General features: G+C 47.1%; 1 protein-coding gene across 2 annotated transcripts in view; it reads left to right on the top strand.

Moving 5' to 3' along the window:
- The first annotated feature begins 5,401 nt into the window (after positions 1-5,401).
- TTLL1 (TTL family tubulin polyglutamylase complex subunit L1) overlaps positions 5,402-13,228 on the top strand; it is a 40,033-nt gene continuing 32,206 nt past the window's right edge. Inside the window, exons 1-3 of one of the 2 annotated variants that reach the window (XM_066590361.1) lie at positions 5,402-5,455; positions 6,915-7,031; positions 7,904-8,112. In XM_066590361.1, coding sequence (XP_066446458.1) covers positions 6,919-7,031; positions 7,904-8,112 — 322 coding nt within the window. In that variant the 5' untranslated portion in view covers positions 5,402-5,455; positions 6,915-6,918. Of the gene's footprint in view, positions 5,456-5,688; positions 5,748-6,914; positions 7,032-7,903; positions 8,113-13,228 lie in introns of those variants that run through there. The other variant, XM_066590362.1, reaches the window with a different exon arrangement.

Genomic DNA, 13,228 nt, shown 5'->3' with positions numbered 1-13,228 from the left:
ATGGGAGCGGTGGTACTGCACAAGCTAGGGGTGGAACAGTGAGAATAGGAGCAGTGGTGCTGGGCCAGCTGCGAAAGGAGCAGCAAGGATGGGAAGAGGTGGTGCTGGACCTGATGGGGATGAAGAAGTGAGGAGTGGAGTGGTGGTGCTGGACCAGCTGGGGAAGGAGCAGTGAGGATGGGAGCGATAGTGCTGGACCAGCTGGGGAATGGAGCAGTGAAGATGGAAGCGGTGGTGCTAGACAAAGTGGGGACCGAGCAGTGAGGATAAGAGCGGTGGTGCTGGACCAGCTGTGGGAAGGAGCAGTAAGAATGGGAGCCGTGGTGCTGGACAAGTAGGGGTACAGAGGAGCTGTGAGGATGGGAGTGCTGGTGCTGGACCAGCTGAGGATGGAGCAGTGAGCATGGGAGTGGTTCTGCCGGACCAGCTGAGGATGGAGCAGCAAGGATGGGAGCAGAGGTCCTGGACCAGCTGGGGATAGAGCAGTGAGGATGGGTGCATGGTGCTGGACCAGGTAGGGAATTGAATAGTGAGTATAGGAGTGGTGGTGCTGGACCAGGTAGGGAATTGAATAGTGAGTATAGGAGTGGTGGTGCTGGACCAGCTGAGGAATGGAGCAGTGAGTAGGGGAGCTGTGGTGCTGGATCTGCTGGGGACACAGCAGTGAGGATGGGAGCGGTGGTGCTGAACCATCTGGCACTTGCACACTGCTTTTGCAGTTATTTGACTTCCAGAACAAAGCCAAACAATGGAGGCTGCTCACACAAGTGTGAAAACACCCTAAAGGTCCCTTTAAATGGGAGAGCTGTCCCTCCTGTGCTTTCACAAGGAGATCTCCATTCACTAACTGTATACACAGACTGATAGTCTCTGGGTTTTAGTGCCCTGCTGGCGGCTGCACGTACATGGGGCAATTATCGCCTGAATTTTTGGGCGATAATTTACCCCTCTAAAAGTACCTTCAGTTTGTTATTTTTAACCCCTGCCTGCCCGATGCCCGATGTACAGTTTTGATATGACCCACACAACCCCTTAGGCCAGCTTGGCATATTGTGCACGCAATATGCAGACAATAGAACCCATTGATTTTAAAGGGTTTGTTCACATTTCCGTATTTGCACAGGCATTTTGGGCGCACCAAAGAACCTTGCGCACCTAGGGTCCCCATAGAAGTCTATGGGGAGTGCACTAATGCGTGCTCAATAGGAGATGCGTAAAACTCTATGTAATTCTGCTGGAAAAAGAACACATCTGGAACTCATTAAGACTAATTAGCTGTCGGTGCATCTTTGTCTGCCGCACACAAATGATCATGTCTAGTGAGTTGAAAAAGTACAGTAAAATACGCCGAGGCGTGCGCAAAAAAGTATAGTTCAGTCCGCAAAAACACTATGCTCATGCGTGTGCAAATCTGCTCGTGTGAAGCCAAATACGTGAGATATCTGCCATCCAGTGTACAAATAACTGTCCTCTAATAAGTGACATATGTTATGGTTCACAAATAACACCGCCATATAGTGGCCAAAAAAGTTCCATCTAGTTCCCTAAACAGCAATGCTACATAGTGCTGCCTTCACCATAGTGTGCAAACATAATATACGGCACATTGCCTAAATAGCAGTGCCATATAATGCAAGTAAATACCGCCATATCGAGCCATATTATACCATTCTGTTAGTAGTAATGGACGCAGAGATTGCTCCGATCGCCCTCCACTATTTACACTGATCGTTATTTGACTTTTATGCCGGACAAAACTGAACAACGATCAATAAGTGAATGAATTGTCATTCGTTGTGCAGTCACTGGCAGCATTTACACTGAATGATCATTCAGATCACCGCGATCCAGCGAGAATCTGAACGATAATCATCTCGCCTACAAGGGCCCTAATGTAATAACAGTGCTATACAGTTCGTGGCGGTTGCAAATCTCAGGCGCCATGTTATCTTTGGCGCCCCCTTCAGCAAGAGCAGCTTTATCACAAGTAGCCATTGGATCTTTGTCACGGATTTTGTTTTCTGAATACTTGCCACCTCCGAGACATATGTCCAGTTTAATCCCAAAACACTGAGATGCGGAACAAGGAACGTCCCGCACGTGCCGACCGATTGTTTTGCAAGGGACAAAGGAACCCTGCGTCGTCGGGAGATGATTATCACATAATGACTGTTTTTATGTTACTGTTTGCGCTCGGCTTCTGTTTAGCTTCGAGGTCCCATCATGTAAGAACCTAAAACGGCGCACCACCATAATCCATACGAAAACCGTACAAGGTGGAATTTCGATAGGGAGCATTATGATGGGCGACACTGTTAACCCTTTCATTGTGTGGTTGGGCAAATCTGAAGCAAACTTCGCAGACCAAACAGAAACATCTGCGTTGGAGGCTCCGTTTAAAGCCTCCGGGACTGATCCGACATGCAATGCCCAATCAAAAAGTCAAATAGGTGCAGGAACTGAGCAGACCCCATCAGAGTCAATAGGGTCCATTCGGTCCGTCCATCGGGGGGATTCTGTTTTGCTGCTGCCATAATGGAATCCCTATCACAGATGTGAGTTTAGCCTAAGCAGTCATATACCAGCGACATGCAGTAGATGCAAACATAGTAGTATTAAAAAAGTTACAAAGTCACAAAAGTTCTGCAAAACTTTGGAAACTGTTTCCATCTACCTTATTTGTCTTGGTGGAAGCGACAGCTGCCCTAGAAGAGACAGAAGCAGTAGGATATAGTGTTATGCTACGGTCCATGGAGTATATTCTATGTATTGTGCATAGTATATAGGAGTGGAGAGTATATACTCACAGCAGCGTCACTTGCAGGCGGTGGTAATGAGCTTACTTTCACTTGAGTTCCAAGTCTTTGGGGTGGAGACAGTCTGCACCTCCCCCAGAGAGTTGTTGTCACTGAGGGACAAAGCAGTGACAACCTTCCTGCAGCGCCTGAACATGTCAGTGGGAATCAGGCAGGCTGTGTAATACCGCCACATGGATATCAGATATTTGTCAGCAGCGTGCGCCAATTCTGACAGTTTTAGCAGCTGTCGGTGGGGAGAAACAGGGAAGAAACCGGTTACAATTTCTCGCTGTCCAGTTTTGATAAGAGGCGCCGATGTGCTGAAGAAATAACAAATATGTTCGCACTTGGGCGTAAATATACTCCATATATCACGCGTAATACAGAGTGAATAGAACCCACTCGTTTCAATGGGTTTGTTCCGATTTCCGTAATTTGCGCATGCCTTTCACTTATGTAAAAACAAAAATGAGCATGCTTTGTTTTTCTGCGTATTTATGCACCAAAAGCCCCTATAGAAGTCAATAAGATTGCGCAAATGTGCGCGCAATACGCAAGGAGATGCGTGAAAGACTGCGTAAGGAAAAAGAACACATCTGGAACGTATGGAGACTAATTAGCCATTTAATTCGGTGCGTCTTTGTTTGCCGCGCAAATCAACATGATTGTGTGTTCAAAAAGTACAGTAAAACACACAAATACGTTCACTCCATTGAAATGCAGCGCTCAGGCGCACGCAAATATGCATGCGCTCGTGGAAAGCCGGCCTTAAGGGTGGGTACGCACAGGCGAGAAAATCGCGTGATTTTTGCCTTATGCCAGAGTCAGTGCAAATGCAGATGATGAAACCAATGCAGCACATGGACCTTCCCATCTGCGATGTTTTCACTGATGCCATGTTGAGAGAATAAAAAATGGCGGCTGCTCTATCTATCCGCGATGTGCGATTTTTATTTATTTTTCTCTTAAATACGGAAGAATGGGCGATTCTTAAACAGAATCTCGCAGCAAAACTCGCCCATGTAAATACACCTATGGAAAATAAGCGGTTCTTTTCCGTGCCTCTCCCAACGCACGGAAATCGCACTGGAAAATCACCCGTGTAAATACACGGTTACGCCGATTTCACACGGCCGAGAAAATCTCGCACGAATATAAGCCCCATTCATACACATGAGCGATTTCTACCCGCATCCCATCGCAGTATGCCTATTTTTGGACGTTCCCTCAGAACACTTCGCCAATTGTTTTGAACGGGGTCGGCAAAAATATTGCACGGCGCGCGATGCACACGCAAGTGCAATACGAGGTTTACCACTGGAGTCATGCAAGGCGCTTGACACAAAAACGCCTCATATCCGCAGGGAAATGGCACGTTCCTGAAGGCGATATCGGGCCGAGTTTCACAGCCCGATATCTCGCTCACCCATGTGATATTAGCCTTAGACTGAGGTCACGCTAACGTTTTTTTTTTTGTCAGGTACTGTGGATTTTGGTACGGAATTTACCGCACATTGCGGTGTGTTGTGCGGCCTGTTCCATCCGCGTGAAAGTCGTTCAGTCTTCATATCGCCTGACGCTGAGAGATACGTGGGAGGGTAATTATCATTCTGTCAGATTCGCGGACGCTGACGCCGGCCGACCTGATGACGCCCGGTTGCTCAGGACGCCCTACACCTCACAGGCTACTAGGCCATGGTCTCACAGGGCGGATTTGCCACAGATTTTCCATGCGGACCCTCTGTTCGGAAAATCCGCGGCATTTACAGTAGCAGCATGGTGGATGCGATTCTCAATATTTCGTTCATATGCTGTGGAGATTGACATACGGCGTGGAATTTAAAGGGGATTTCCAGGCAGCGCCAGCTGTCAGAGCCGGAGCCGCTTCTCTGCCCCCCTGCGTCATGGTGGCGTTTGTAGTTGCAGGCGCAGCTCTCATTGATTCAAGTGACCCCCAACCTGTAATTACAAGCACTGGCCACTACACAGGGCCGGAGCAGTGGCTTCCGTGTACCCGGCGCTGCTGGGAAAACCCCTTCAATGCCGTATTCTGATGGATGTATTTGCACATGAAACTTTTGCACGTGCAGCACACAGAAAATAGAACACAATCATTCATAAGCGCATATTTTGCGTGCGCAGAACAGAACGGAGCGGCTCTATTTTCCTGTGCATTTGCGCAGGAAATGAACACATCTGGCATTCATTACAGAATTTCGACCATTTTAATAGTTGGGAGCATCGGTGCATGCACAAAAAGTACAGTAAAATCCCCCGATGCGCGGGCAAATACGCAACTTTCATTCCGCATAAATACGCTTATGCTTGTGTGAAGCCGGCCTAAATCCGCAGTATGGTCCAGATACACGGCGGATTTCGGCTGATAGATTTCAATGGAGAGGCTGAAAAGGGGATCCAAACTGGTGCAAAGGAAAAGTGGAGCGGTTGCCATTGGCAACTAATCAGATTCCAGCTCTCATTCTGAAGTATCATGAGCGACATCATTCATTTCATGTCTTGCCGTTACACCTAGCTGCCGCCAGGTGGCGCTAGTCCTCTTACTATACAGAGAGGAGGATACCAGCCGGCTTCTGTGGTTACCATGGAGATGACCCGGAAGTGGATGTGTGAGTTGCTCCTCCTTGCAGGGCTGCACTGTGAGTATATTATAAGCTGATAATGGATGGGGTTATAAGGTATAATGGTTGTGTGCAGGGATAACGTATACATGTGACCCCCTCTGTATACACCTGCTAGATGGAGTCATGTGATCAGACATGGAGGGTACATTTAACCCCTCAGTGACGGGCGGCTCGGCGTCTAAAGCAAAAGGTCACCTTTTTGCAATGAAAATGTAATTAATATTTTCAAATAAATGTTTTGATGCAGAATTCAAAATGGTTTAAAACCAACCTGCAGTCACACCTACGGATCCGGCTGCGTCCCGCGGTGAGTACGGTGTAAGGGAGTCAGACGCGGTATGGGGTGTGAGGTCGCACTGGCGGCACTACCAGTACTGTGAACCGTGCGACCATGATGGCGGGCGGTGCCACCCACGTAGGACAGCAGAACGTCAGACGCTTATGATGTCATCCCTCCTGGTTGTAATCGTTACTGGCGCGGACGACAAAGCGCGATGACGTTTTTGCGATGGTCTGCAGACTAACGGGAAGCGATGGAGTCTTCAGTGTTTAGTGATGAAGCCGCCTTCCACCATCCGGGCAACAAGCGTAATGCCAGAATCTGGGAGGGGATCTCACCGGTCTGCGGGACTCCCCGCGGGGAGGGCGTTCTGCGCTGTAACCTGCAGGATGGTGTGCGGCCCCTTCTTCATCCAGGAGGAAACAATCCCGGGATCTCATACCGCTACAGATATGGCTTCTGCCGCAGCCGGGCAGGAGATCCCAGGATTCCCCTTCCAACAGGATGGGGCGCCCCCTATCATTATCACAATGAAGCGCGCGGTGACAGATGGATCGGCCGGGCCGGTGGTGACCATAGTGACGTCCTCCACGTTCCTCCGACCTTACACCTTGTCATGTTTCCTCTCCGGTAGTGTTAGAGTCTACATACCGCCCACCATGATGATCCGCGACATCCCAGAAGCCATTGCATCAGTCCGTCCTGATCCGCTACAACGTGACCGCAGGCTCCGTGTGTGTCCGGTGACCGAGGGGTCCCGCTGATCACCGCTGAGGGGGAAAACATTTTTTATGTTGTGCCAAAAAAGTTTCTGTTTTTTTCACTTCTGTATCTGAGCGTCATTACAGGCCAGTTATGGGGGTCTGGCATCGGGAAGAGTATTTTGTGGCATGCACTAGTAATGTTTTTGGGGGCACTTTGTACCCGGCCCTATTGATAGAATCACTAATAGAAAGGGGGTGGCAAACGTTGTAAGCCGGCCGTAGACCGTAGATTGGTATGGTCATCTCTGGCAAGACTCACCGATCATCTCTTGTCCATCATAGGGATGAAGGACTTGTAGGACAGTGAAGATTTTACCTGGCCAACCTATTAAACCCCCGGAGATAAGTGAAGGCGTACCCATCTGGCGCCCCTTATCTCCTGCGCCCAGCCAAGTACTGGCCGTGTAATCTCTCCTCTTTCTCCATCTAGAGCCATGTCGGGAAAACTGAAGTGGGTGACGGATATCGAGAAGTCGGTGCTGATTAATAACTTCGAGAAGCGGGGATGGACCCAGGTGTCGGAGAGCGATGATTGGAACTTCTACTGGTAAGAACATCGCCATGGGCGGAGATGTCATTCACATATTAAGGTGACCCGCTGGGTGTGGGACGAAACTGTGTCCTGGGACCGGAGTGGTTATATTACCTGCAGTTCTTCTCTGCTGTCCTCCTGATCTGCCAGTTTGGTGTCTCATTTTTGGTCAACCATTTCCTAATGAACACACTGCTCTCTGATTGGCCAGCACCAATCATGTGAGCTGTTCTGGCCAATCCTAGAGCAGGTATAATGCTATTGAAATGCACTATGGAGATTAGGTAGTCTGAAGATTGCATCAGCCATCTTGGATAACCAAATACGGCAGCCAGAACTGGCAGATTGAAGGGCCAAGAGAGAAGAAAGCTGCAGGTAATATACCCCCTCACCCCTTCCCGATCCTGAGTCAGAATGTTGCCTCAAAACCGGAGGGCTGCTTTAAAAACTTAAAGACCTCCTTATTGAGTTTTGCCTAGATAACTATCTGATCAGGGGTGGTCCGACCGCTGGGACCTCCACCGATCACAAGAACGTAGGTTCTGAAGAACCCTGAATGAATGGAGTGGGGTTTCCATACACTGACAGCAAACTAAGATATATTGAGAATACTGTGAAATACTGTTTCTGTAACTTCTCTGATGCACAATTGAGGTGAGTCGGGATGGGATCGGGGGATCCTGGTTCTATAGAGGTGGGACTTGCATCTATCAGACTTTATGGTATATCCTGTGGATGTGCCATAAAGGTAAGATGGAGTACCCCTTTAAGGTTTATTTACCTAGGGTGGTCAGGATGATATTTCTGTAGCGGCCCCCATTGTCGGACCCCTCATATACAGCGGGGTCATCACTCGGCCCATTCATCCCCTGTTAATTGCCTTCCAGGATGAGCGTGCAGACCATCAGAAACTGCTTCAGCGTAGAGACCGGGTTCCGCTTGTCTGACGACCAACTCGTCAATCACTTCCCTAATCACTATGAGCTCACCAGGAAGGATCTGATGGTGAAAAACATCAAGAGGTACCGGAAAGAGATGGAGAAGGAAGGCAGCCCGCTGGCCGAGAAAGACGAAAATGGCAAATATCTCTATTTAGGTCAGTGAAATACTGGGGTGGGGGTCAGTATCCTCTGTTCCCACCTCACGTCCCATTCGTTCCCAACTCCTGTTTTTGCTGGTTGTGCTCTATTTTAGGGAAAACTCTGGGCCAAGCCATCTGATGAGTAGGGCAGGTAGCGCCGGGCAGCGCCATGGTCCGACTGCCAAGCTGATGTTCATCCTTTCCTTATTCTTCCATAGCTTTCTGCTACATAATATTCGCATGTTGTCATGAGTGCTGCCTGGCCTTTAGATATAGTTAGAGCTGCAGCGTGTGCTTCAGAGCTGCTGTTCCTCTAATCATACGGATAGGAGTTAGACATAGACATTTTGGTGCTGAGTCTTTTAGTCTTTTCTCCCTCTTTCTTCCGATCATCTCTTCACCCCTTAATAACCACAATACGCCTTTTTACTGACCTCACTAATGGGCTTTAGATCTTCACATGCATCTTGTGAAGACGGTGGCTTGGCTGACTGACAGCCAGTCTTCTGCTCTAACTGCCAGCAGCGGAGAAACCTCAGATCCTACCTGCCACAGTCAAGAGCAACTGCAGCATGTAAGCAGATGACAGGGAGAGGGGGCTCCTTCTGTCACCCTTTGGCAGCTGGAAGTCCAACCTAAAGGTTCCCATGGCAGATCGAAGCCTGACAAAGCTCTCCATGTTGGCCATGTAACTCAGCGTATTAGTCCCCGCCTCTGGTAGAATTTAATAGGTTGCTGTAAAAGGCGGAGTAGACTGCACTACATAAGTAATGCAGTGTACCATCATAGTGCTCAATAGCATCAAAAAAAGTTCAATAAAGTCTAATTTAAAAATACACCTTTCCCCCACAAAAAAAAAATGTTTGGAGTGGATAAAATGCAACTAAAAAGGCTAAAAGGTAACCCAAAAGTCACACGTGCCTCAAAATGGAACCAATAAGAACTACAACCCGTACCGTAAAAAAACAAGCCCTCACAGAGCTCCATAAAAGCGTTATTAGTAGAGATGAGCGAACCTACTCGTTTCGAGTAATTACTCGATCGAGCACCACGATTTTCGAGTACTTCAGTACTCGGGTGAAAAGATTTGGGGAGCGGCGGGGGGAGGTGTGGCGGAGCGGGGGGTAGCAGTGGGGAACAGGGGGGAGCCCTCTCTCCTTCTCCCCCCCACTCCCCGCTGCAACCCCCCACTCACCCACGGGGCCCCCCGAATCTTTTCGCCCCAGTACGGAAGTACTCGAAAATGGCGGCGCTCGGGCAAAAAAGGGGCGTGGCCGAGTATGCTCGCTCATCTGTAGTTATTAGTCTAAAAATGCAGCGATGCAGATTCAATTGTTTTTCTTTAAAAATGTGTTTTTATTGTACAAAAGTAGCAAAAAATAAAAAGCTCTATAAACTTGGCGTCACAATAATCCTGCTGATCAGATGAGAAGGTTATCGTGTTATCTTTACCAAATGGTAAACGTTTCAAAACCGAAACCAATTGCGGAATTTCTGGATTTTTTTTTTTCCTTTCCCACCCCAAAAAAAAAAATCGAACAAAAGTTCTACAATGCATTATATGTACCCCAGAGTGGGGCCATTAGAAAATACAACTGGTCCCAAAAAACAAGCCCTCATGCGGCTATGCAAATAAGTTGTGTGTCTTGCAATGCGACAATGAAAATGTCTTTGGTCCTTAAGGCACTAAATAGGCTGGTCACTGAGGGGTTAAAGGGGCATTTCCTGATCTGATCTCTGTGGGTCCCGTGTTCCCCTTACCTCCTCTCTGCAGTAAGGAGGAGCTTGAATGCATCTGCAGCCAATCATGTGCGCTAAAGCTTCTTTCAGCTCTTTGGGCCTACCTACCATAACCTAGCGCTGTGCTGAGCTTCTCTAGGGCACTCCCAAAGCTTTGAATGGAGTGTCCCTATGCATGCTCGCCCGCCACGCCATTCAAGATCCTGCAGTGGGGAAGAAAAGGGGATACAGGACCCCAGTTCTCATGATAGATGAGGGTCCCAGCAATCAGACATTTATCACCTATAGAAATCTTGAATGAGTGAAGCGGCGATCACGCATGCACACTGCGATGGTGGAGTACAAGCGCTCAGTTATCTCTGTCAGTCCAATTGAAATGAATGTGACCGCCACTTCATTCATTTAGTGACCTTTGGGACCCCTGTTCTCGTGATTGGCAGGGGTCCCAGCGTCAGACCTCCACTAATTAAATACTCATTCCCTATCCTGTAGATAGGGGTAAGTTCCTTTTGTGGGACGTCCCCTTTAAGCTAGCCATAAACTTTAGATTAATGGTGGTGGGATTGCCGATAGTCGTCTTTAACCCTGAATTCCAGTTATTTACTGTCAGAGGAACGAAGGATCGGTTCGATTAGATTAGATTGTCTAATCTTTTGTTGTGCCAGGAAATGTTTATGGATCTGTTTGGCAGCTGCTAATCTCCTGCTCCCTACCGAAATACACATGGCCATCACCGCATCCGCAGGCAGAGAGTTCCATAGTCTCACTGCTCTTACAGTAAAGACCCCCCTTCTATATCAGTGATGAAACCTTCTCTCCTCTAGATGAAGAGAGCGCCCCCTTCTCACAGTCCTGGGTATAAATAGAAGATGTAGAGCTCTCTGTACTGACCCCTGATATATTAATACATAGTTATTAGGTCGCCCCTCAGCCGTCTTTTTTTCTAAACTAAATAACCCCAATTTTGATAACCTCTCTGTGTATTGTAGTCCACCCATTCGGTTTATTTAGTTGTCTGTCTTTTTGTACCCGCTCAGGTTCTGATATGTCCATCGTGATCACATCGGTGTGGGGAGATGAAACTTCAACTAACTTCTTAACTTGTACGTGATCGCCGTTATCCATTGGATAATGGCGATCATGTGACCAGGGACTGCTCACCGCGGCCACCCGTGAAATCTCCATGCTCTCGACTACCAAAAGGGGGGGGGGGGGATTATTTTTAGGGAGTCCATTTTTTTTTCTGCACAAGTGGGCAATGGGGCCTGGAATGTATTCAGTTGTGCCCTGAAATCCAACGGGTGTTCCTTCCATTATAGGCCTTGCCATGTGTCCTGTAAGTAGATTGGGCCTACAATGGGTATGTTTCTGAACACGGGACAAACGGGGGGATCCATTTTGTGGTGAAAGTCTTCATTCCTATGTATTCTGTACATTTGTGGGGGTTCTCCATCGTTTTGGCTGCTCAAGGGTTCTACAAGTGGGCAATGGGGTCTAAAACGACTTCAAGCAAAATGTCTGTTCTGAAAGCCACCGGCTGCTCCTTTCAGTTTGGGCCCCATTATGTATACAGACATAAGATTAGGGCCACAATGAGTATGTTTCTGAACACAGGACAAACAGGGGTATCCATTTTGGGGTGTAAATCCTCATTTTCATGTGCACTATAGAAAAAAACGCCTTTAAAATGACGTATTTGCAAAAATGTGAAACTATTTTTTTTCTTCTCTAAATTGCATTAACTCCTGAAAAAAAACCTGTGGGGTAAAAATCCTCCTGACCCCCTCAGTGAACACAGTTAGGGGTGTAGTTTTTAAAATGAGATAATTCTTGGGCATATCTATCCTTCTGACCCCTATGAGCCTTTATGATCTTGGCTTGGTGCAGGAAAACAAAGTGTTCCTCAAAATGTTAATAATTAATGTTAAATTTGTACGTCTCCTAAATGGTTAAAAAAAATGAAAGTTTTCCCTAATGTGCTTCCAGAATAAAGTAAACAGATGGAAATATATATCTTATCAAAAATGTGTATAATATGTTTGCACGTATTTGAGATATTGAAATTGGAAATGTGAAAAAATGACAAATTTTTTCAAAATGTTACCAATTTTGGCGCTTTTAATAAATAAACACAAATTCTATTGGTATAGTTTTACCACTTAAATGAAGTACAACATGTGACGAAAAAACATTGTCAGAATCACTTGGATATGCAAAACCTTTATGGAGATATTCTATGTTAAAGTGAGAAATGTCAGATTTCCAAAATTTAGCTCTGTCACTAAGGCGCAAACAGGCTTGGTCACTAAGGGGTCAAAGTCCCCCATAATAATTAACTCATTCTGATTTGCTGCTTTATCTATTTGCCTCAGTAATAGCTTTTCAGTAGCTTCTATTATATTTGGTGGCCTATAGAAAACCCCTATGAGGATTTTATTGCTGTTTTCCCCTCCATGTATTTCAACCCATAGAGACTAAAGGCCCATTTACACCAGCTAATGATCGCTAAAAAATCGCTAATCGGCGATCGTTTTAGTGATAATCGTTACGTCTAAATGCGCGGCCATCGTCTGCTTTTCGGGCACTACTAACTGATCGTTAAATTCAGTCCAACCTAAAAATCGTCCTTTACTCTTATCAGCAGTTCTTCACAGGTAGTGCTGATAGCATTGTTTCCCCGTGGAGAACAAAGGATCTGAGTGCACATAATAGCCTTCAGGCTATTAACTGCTTTCAGCTAAGGCTTCATTTGCACACTTTATTGCTATTAAGTAGCTACTTAATAGTTTATACAAAATGATCGCTCAAAGCTGTCACTCACACTGTCATTTGCTGGTGTAAATAGGCCTTAACTGTACTAAACCCTCCCACTGCTCCACCCCCATCTCCATTACTTTATAGTCCAAACCTGTGAAAAAACATTTCTATCACTTAGTCCCAGGTCACTGTCTACAGTGTCTCCCCCCCCCCCCCATCCCCCCCAAGTCCCTAGTTTACACACTCCTCCAGCTTTCTAGCCATCTTCTCCTACCCCAGCACAGCTGCCCCCTCCCCATCGAGATGCAGCCCGTCCTTATGGTAGAACCTGTAGCCAACAGCAAAGTCAGCCCAGTTCTCCAGGAACCCAAACCCCTCCTGTACTAACTTGTGAGTCACTTGCTTACCTCCCTAATCTCCCGCTGCCTTTCTGGTGTGGCACGAGGTACAGGTAATATTTCAGAAAATACAACTTTGGAGGTCCTTGTTCTGAGCTTCCATCCTAGTTCCCCGAAATCAGTTTTAAGGACTCCACCTACTTCTAACTTTGTCATTGGTGCCAATGTGCCCCATGACCGCTGGATCCTCACCAGCCCCTCCCAGTAATCTGTCAACCTGATCCGCGATGTGTGGA

This window comes from Eleutherodactylus coqui, chromosome 2, assembly GCF_035609145.1.
Source record: "Eleutherodactylus coqui strain aEleCoq1 chromosome 2, aEleCoq1.hap1, whole genome shotgun sequence".
Taxonomy (NCBI): domain Eukaryota; kingdom Metazoa; phylum Chordata; class Amphibia; order Anura; family Eleutherodactylidae; genus Eleutherodactylus; species Eleutherodactylus coqui.
The sequence above is the reverse complement of the archived record's forward strand: the minus strand, read 5'-3'. Positions and strand labels throughout refer to the sequence as shown.